The 7,434-nt window shown below is 55.1% G+C and overlaps 1 protein-coding gene across 1 annotated transcript; it reads right to left on the reverse strand.

Annotated features, from left to right (window-relative positions):
- Positions 1 to 1,356: 1,356 nt before the first annotated feature.
- Positions 1,357 to 6,070, reverse strand: CPXM1 (carboxypeptidase X, M14 family member 1). Its single transcript, XM_008048292.2, has 13 exons — positions 5,914 to 6,070; positions 5,628 to 5,737; positions 5,354 to 5,493; positions 5,170 to 5,260; positions 4,395 to 4,545; positions 4,210 to 4,298; positions 3,767 to 3,890; positions 3,486 to 3,682; positions 3,220 to 3,399; positions 2,845 to 3,142; positions 2,524 to 2,663; positions 1,832 to 1,934; positions 1,357 to 1,722 (listed from the first exon to the last, which is right to left on the reverse strand). Exons 1-13 carry the CDS (start codon positions 6,020 to 6,022, stop codon positions 1,481 to 1,483), a joined length of 1,974 nt encoding a protein of 657 aa, XP_008046483.2. The 5' UTR covers positions 6,023 to 6,070; the 3' UTR covers positions 1,357 to 1,480.
- Positions 6,071 to 7,434: the final 1,364 nt, after the last annotated feature.

Consider the following 7,434-nt stretch of genomic DNA (forward strand, 5'->3'; position numbering starts at 1 on the left):
TCATGTCTGTAATCACAGCACTTTGGGAGGAAGAGGTGAAAGAACTGCCTGAGCCCAGGGTTCAAGACCAGCCTGGGCAACTTGGCAAAACCAAGTATCTTATCTACAAAAAAAATTAGCCAGGTGTGGCAGCACCTGCCTGTAGTTCCAGTTACTTGGAAGGCTGAGGCAGAAGGATCACCTGAGCCCAGCAGGTTAAGGCTGTGGTAGCTATGATCTTGCCACTGTACTCCAGACTGGGCGACAGAGTGAGATTCATCCCAGAAAAACAAAGTGCAAGAGCTAAGCACTAGGTAGAACTTACATAACAGAATATCTTACATTACATGATATCTTCATGCCAGACTTTGCCTATTAGGATTTGTCCCATTCCTGCCCTTGGAAGTTATATTCTCAATTGCAGGGGAAATGGGAGCCTACATTTTATAGACTTCCTTGTCATCTGGTTACAGTTAGATTTTGCCAGTGAACATCATAGGTGGAGACTAGAAAAGTGGGAGGGAGAAATTATTTTGCTTATGGCTCTAGCCATAACAAGTGACCACAGTTAGCTACAAGTGGCCATAGGTGATTGTAGGCTCCAGCACCAACATCAGCAAGTACCAGTAAAATTCTCTCTCCCTTTTTCTAATCCAGCTCTTCCTGTATCTTCATATCCAATTTTCAGCATTAAATTTCCCTCTACCTTAAATACCTAGAGTGGGTTTTATTACCTGGCAAGACACAGACTGACACATTAACTCCCCTTTGGTCTGAAAGAAATTAATCAAAGCCTATCAGTGATTAACACTCTCCAACAATGGCTACTGAAGAAAATTCAAATGTTTTCAGTTGATCTCTTTGGTTCTCCTTTTTAGAGCTGCCCATGTCCATATCCTACACCCAGCCTACCTCCCATCGGAACTCCTGGAGCCATCATCTCTACTGTATCCTTGTCTGAGCCCCTATTGATCTGCAATGCCATATTTTGCACTTGTAACTCTCGTCTGTGCCACCACAGAGCCTGGTCTTCGCCTTGGCACACCTCGCAATGCATTGAACTGTCCTTTCTCTTGACAGGGAGCCCCAGGAGACTGGGTAGGCACTTTTGTCCCCTGATTGCTTGCATGCTTGGCAACGAGCAGATGCTTACAGAATGTCTGACAGAACTGTCATGGCACCTGAAGCAGAAGCTGACAAGCAGAAATGAGTTGTTCTGCCAAGCCCTCACTTCCAGAAGAGCCCAGGTGGGATCCTCTTGCCACACAATGTCTCCAACTGATGAGAGCGTGCAAGTGTGTGCAGGACAGGAACTGAAAGGTGGGCTGAGCCCTGCCCCAGGGGGAGGACCAGGACACAGAGGCCAACAGGAAGATCAGCTAAGGTGCCAAGTAGCTTTAATGAGCCCAAGCACCACTTCCTCACTTTGTCCCTCCCTCCCCACTCTCCCCCTTCAGTTCTGGACAGGTCCAGCCTGCCCAAGGCTCCTCAACTGAAGGTGTCAATCCTTCTGTCCCCTCAGCCGCTCCAGTCGCCTCCGAAGGTCCGGGGGCACCTTAGCCCCAGCTGCCAGCAGCTCTCGCAGTCTCTGTTTGGGCGTCTTGGTGAGCAGGAAATTGCAGGGGACAGGGCCCTCTTCAAAAGTGACCCGGCAGCTCCGAGTAACCGTATGGTAGCCATCAGCACTGGCAGTCACCATGTAGTCCCCCGGGGTCAGCAGACGCCAATAATCCCCACCCCATGCTGAGGGGAGTGAAGAGTAAGGTCACGACGCAATGATCCTCAGCTTCTGAGACTCCAGCCCTCCAGTCCCTCCCCCTCTCCTTCTCCCCCACCTCCCTGCCACACACACCTGTTGTAACATCATGGTTAATCCCGTCCACGGCAATGACAGCATCAGCAATCCCAAGCTCCGTGTCTTTGTCCAGCACAAGTCCTGCGATGCCCATGCGCACCTGTGTGGGAAAAGGTTATCAAAACCCTTTCCCTTCTGCATGAGAACATGACCTTCAGTTAACTTGCTGGCTCTGTTCCCCTGCAAACGTCATAAAGGTGGTATATATACTACGGTCCTAGGTGACAACACTTATGATATTGACCGATAAATGATATCTAACCTGAGAGAACTAACTATAAATACCTGGTAGGAAGGCATATCTACCTTTGGGCTTCCCCAAGTTATTTGGCTTGTCTTTGGTCTTTGGTAGAGTCTTTGGAAGCTTACAGAGCCATTATAAGGGATATGAGTTCATGTGGAATGTGAAGCTTCTATGCCAGGGCAGTTGCGGCACCTGCCTTATATGAGTCTTTTCTGAGAACAGCTCTCCTGAGAGGGGATAGCACTAGGGACTACTGCCTAGACTACAGATGTCTGATGTCACATTGCTGACAAACAGTGCTTCCTATTTTATATGCTTCTAAGACAAATTGACACCAAGTGTGGCCCACCTTGTGAGTCTGAATGTTCAGCTGGACTTTAGAAGAACCCCCGGTAGGAGCTGCAACCTAAATGGTCAGGAGCGGGCCAGGGGATTTAGATCCAACCTGCTCCAGGTACGTGAGGAGGGCATCTTTGTTGTTCTCCCACTCCTGGGGCAGTTCATTCTCGTGAGGAAACTTGTCACAGGACAGCTCCACAGTGACCTCAAAGCAGTTGGTGTGCAGGTAGCTGAAGTCATTCATGCCTAGAGGTACCACAGACATTGGAGCCTAACGTGGTAAAATGGAGTCCCACCCTCCTGGTGCCCTCCCTCCTCTGGGAGACACTTCAGGGAGGGAACAGACACCAGCGCTGTACGTAACAGCAGACTGTCTTATCACGGCAGGGTTTACGGGGATGACCATAATCCACCCTTGGACACATACTCCCAGGGACTGTGTGCCAGTCGGCCCCGTTGATGACATTGCCATGCAAGGAGAAGTCCTGGTTGTGGCAGGGTCGGCGGCCTGTGTCCTGCATGGCCCGATTAGTACCAGCATAGACAGTGCTGAGCCAGCGAAACACAGCATCATCTGGTGTAGGTGTGAGTTCGCGGGCAGCCCATGGAGTCCGAGTCATGTCGAACGGGTAGGACACCACGAGCTCACCCCCATGGAGGTTAGCACTCAACACAAAGGGGATCCGCTTCATCCACTCGATCACTGCCCGCGTTTCGGGAGCCACCTGGACAAGGGCAGGTCAGGAAGGGCAGGAGATAGGGACCCCCGCTGGCCCTCCACCACGGCCCCTGAAATACTCACAGTGGCATTGGGCAGAGTGTAGTAAGTAGGCAGTGGCAGGTGATGATTGGGGACAGTGTGGGGCACCAGCCCATCGTCCTCTGCTTCCCACAGTGGTGTGTTGAGGTCAGCAAAATTGTGGTTAAGGTCAATGCCCTGGTGGTTCCAGCGGCCCTCTGCCCAGCCAACAAGCTCCGAGCCCTGCCAGGGAAGGAGTCTGTTTAAGCTATGCAAGTTCTGGGCACCAGGACAAAAGGACAGAGTGTCCCTCGTGCCAGATAGCTTACCCGGCGGTAGGCGGTCTCATAGCCATCAGGGTTCATGGAAGGCAGAAGGTGGATGCGCATCTCGGTGAGCAGCCGGGTCACCCGTGGGTCCCCTCGCAGGAACTCACGGCACAAGAACTGCATCAGAAGCAGAAGCAACTCCCGCCCCAGGGCCTCATTTCCATGCATGCCGGCCACGTAGCGTACCTCAGGTTCTCCTGGGGGACATACAGGGGCTTGCAGGTGGCACACGCCCATGGCCCTGCCCTGTGCCCACCTCTCCCCACCCCACCTGCCAGTACCCAGCTCATGCTCCCCAGGCTGGTCCGACATTTCCATCACATACAGCTTCAGGCCCTGGTGGCTCTTCCCGATGCTGTAGATGCGGGTGATGTTGGGGCACTGCTCATGCACCTGCTTCATCAGCTGGGGGCAGAGTGCAGCAGGACATGAGGCATGGGAGGGTAACACCCAGAGTCAGAGCATGTGTAGTCATGGAAGGACTCACAAAAGTCAGCAGTGGCCCACACAGATGGGACATCATGGCATGGTGCAGGAAGAAGGGGCAGGACAGGGAGGTATCATAACAGTGGAAATTGGGGCAAAGCTCAAGGCGGACAGGAGAGAAAGATGAAGCAGCAGGGGCTGGGGAGGCACAAGGACCGTCACAGCAGGTTGTGTCCTGGTGGGAGAGGACCTGAGCTGGGCGGGTCCTTCTTCCCAGGTCATAGGAGTTATATCTGACCTTCCTCATGGCCTTGTAATTGTGATGCTGAAAGTCCAGAGGGTCAGAGGATGCCAAGGCAAAGGCCTTGGGGAACAGGTCATTAGGATCTGGTGAAGGGTGAGTTCATGGTAAAGGCTGAGTCCACAGTGGAGGATGCACCCTGCATCAGGCCCTGCCCATCCAACCCTTGTCCGACTGCCCACCTGAGACTGGGCAGGCCAGGATCTCTGCCCGGAGGCAAGACGCGCCTCCCTGGAGCCATGTCTGGGGCAGCAGGCGAATGAAGCGGGCCACCTGGGGCTCCGGCAAGAGGTTCAGCACCGGAGTTTCTGGGTCCGAATTGGCAGGAAACACCTGTGGGCATCAAAGTCATCTGCTGGGGGCTGCTCGAACCCCAGCAACCTGGCCCAGGACCCAGGAAAGGAGCTCAGGCCTCTAAGTTCACGGTCTAGCCCACCCTGGTGGGCTCGGCTAGAGACTTGCCCCCTGTACCAAACACAGACCCCTGCCCACAGCCCCTGCCAATGGGAAGCCCTGGGCAGCCCTAGGCAGTCAAGCTCTCTGGCTTGGTCATAGCTCATTAGACCAATAGGGACATGTGACTCAGGAGCATCTGATCTTTGGGCTGGCCAGGACCCCACACTGGTGTAAAATGGGGCCCAGGGATGGAGAAGCCAGAGCCTTGAGAAGGCAAAGAGTGATGTAAGGACCAGAGACCAGAAAGGGTGTGTGAGGAGGACACTGCAGCATGAACTGGCACCACCCCATGGCAGTGTTATCTGGGGAGAACGTGGGCGTGTCCCAAAGCAGCCTGGCTCCCGAGGCTGCCGGCTAGGTGCCACCCATCCTGACAGCAACCTGCTTTTCTCCTGGATGCCTAAGTGGGCATCCATTCCTTGTTTTCAGAGGCGCACCCTACAGTGGGCTGGGTGCCCATCTCCTAGCACAGAGGGCCCCAGCCACTGTGGGGCCACTCACCGCATCCATCCCACTGCTGTGGTTCCTACTCCTCCACCAAGACCGACTGTCATTGCTGAACTGGACCTTGTATGATGTGACCCAGTCGTACCTGGCAGGAGAGATCATAGGAGCCTTCAGAACTCCCACCCCAGCCCTCCAGTGTCCACCCAGGACTTCCTGGCCTAGGATTAGCCGGCCTCACCTCCAGACAGAGTTCCTGCCCTGTGTGACAATGCCCGAGAAACGAGTGGGGTGCCCAGCATCCACCTGAAACCACGGCTCGGTGTCCTGCTCCTCAGCACACCAGGCTCCGTCATACAGATCACCGTCCTCCAGGCCTGACTGTGAACACAGGACACGGTGGTTAGGCCCAGGTAGACACAGCAGGGTGGGTCAGGATGGGAAGGAGCAGGAAGAGCTCTCAGGAGTTGCCCTGGCTGCCTCTGAGACCCGTGCTCTGAGCCAGGGTTACTGACCTGGATGTTAAGCCGTCCTCGGTGCGGTCCAAGACCAAAGGACTGGCTGCTGGATGCCTCAAGCTGGTTATCAGAAATCCGCAGGGACTCCAGTCCCAAAGGGGGACAGCCTGGAGCAGGGACAAAGCATTGCAACAGGACAGAGGGAAGTAGTCAGGCAGGTGGGAAGCCAAGTCTCAGCTTGCTCGTATGCTGGACAGGCAGGGGCATGCCATGAGGCCAAGGGCTGCACTGGTCAGTGGTCCAGGGGTTACAAGCCTGGGCAGGGTCCCTGGAGAGGCAGTACCTGGTTCTTGTTTCTCAAGAGGGTTGGGGGTCCCTGCTGGGCTGGTGGTCACCAGAGGCCTGGCAGTCACCTGGGAACTGGGGCGAGTTAGCTTCTTTCGCGTCTTCATAATGACCTTTTTCTTCTTGATGACTCGAATCCGGACCTGCTGTTCTGAGGTCCCTGGGGTTCAGGGAGGCATAGCACCAGGGGAGGGAAGAATGGCAGGAAACCCAGATGGAAAGGTCTGCTACCCAAGACGGCACGCAAGCCCACAGCAGGCTACGCCACAAGTATCTAACAGCCTTAGCATGGCATTAAAGGCCTGTCATCCAACCTCAATCTGCCTCCCTGACCACTTCCTTGGCTCCTTCTCCTCCTTCCTTATGTGACTACATGTTGGCCAGCTAGCCTTGCCTCTGACCCTCTAATGCAATGGGAAGCTACACCCAGCCCCTAGGAGCTATTGGTGGCTCCACAGAGAGCTGAGTATGGTTCTTTACCTTGGGGGCCTTTGCATGAGCTGCCTCCTCCCTTGTAATACTATCCACCACCTTTGATGTCTTCACCTAATTCCCAGTCTGCCTTTGCATCTCAGCCCAGATGCCCTTCAAGGAGCCATCTTTAGGTCCAGACTAGATCTCATACCCCAAAGCCCCTGTGCGCCTCCACTGCTGCACCTGCCCTCTGGCTGAGATGATCTGTCCTCAAATCCATGTTTGCCTGGGTGCTGAGGCTTTCTGGGTCTGGGCCTGCCCGCCCACCCTCCAACACAGGGCTTTGCAGAGGGCAGGTGCTGCTAGTTCCCCAGGAACCCATGCGCAGGCGCACCACAGTCACCTCCTGGACAGGCTGCGCGTTTTTGCATCTGGCGCCACTGTGCCTTTGCACATACTGCATCCCTCTTGGCCACCCTCTCTCTTCAGTTCTTCCTGACTCAGAAACACTCACCCTTCAGGACCCACTTCTACTTGCCTCCTTCAGAAGCCCTAGAGCGCCATCTGCTCCCCTCCCCCTCCCCCTCCATCCGAGAAGTTGGAGGTAAGGCCGCCTGCCTCCCTGCTCCTGGGAAGTCTGTGTCCTTTTCTCCAGACTCAGCAAGGGCGACCTCCCTCCCTTTCTCTTCTGTTCCCTTCAGCCCTTGCCTACAAATTCTCTCCTACATTGTGCTGCTCGGCACCTTTTAGTATGCTTTTGCATCTCTTTCTCCCCTTCCTCCCAGTTCTGGCCTCAGTTTTCTCCTCTGCGAAAAAGGAAGGTTTAAACGCGGCTTGGAAGAGGCAGCATCCCACTGGCGCCTGCCCTGGGACTGCTGACTAGGTCCGGCCGGAACGGAACGCAGCTGCTGAGTCAGCAGCCATTGCGCCCGACGGGAGGGGGGAGTGAGCGTGAGTGAGTGAGTGAGTGAGTGAGTGAGTGAGTGAGTGAGTGAGTGAGTGTGTGTGTGTGTGTGTGTGTGTACTGGGGGGTCGCCACACGGGGCAGCAGAGTGGGGCAACCGATTTGCCCGAGACAGGGGGAGAAGGGGGAGGGGAAAAGAGG

This window comes from Carlito syrichta, unplaced genomic scaffold, assembly GCF_000164805.1.
Source record: "Carlito syrichta isolate Samal-C Ts95f unplaced genomic scaffold, Tarsius_syrichta-2.0.1 Scaffold123312, whole genome shotgun sequence".
Lineage (NCBI taxonomy): Eukaryota > Metazoa > Chordata > Mammalia > Primates > Tarsiidae > Carlito > Carlito syrichta.

Excerpts from the sequence above, each read along its gene's own strand:
- CPXM1 (XM_008048292.2), bottom strand. The coding sequence starts at position 6,022 with ATGAAGACGCGAAAGAAGCTAACTCGCCCCAGTTCCCAGGTGACTGCC. Across the intron at positions 4,546-5,169 it reads ACAGCAGTGGGATGGATGCG|GTGTTTCCTGCCAATTCGGA; the intron begins GTGAGTGGCCCC and ends TGATGCCCACAG. Across the intron at positions 3,400-3,485 it reads ATGAGACCGCCTACCGCCGG|GGCTCGGAGCTTGTTGGCTG; the intron begins GTAAGCTATCTG and ends CTTCCCTGGCAG.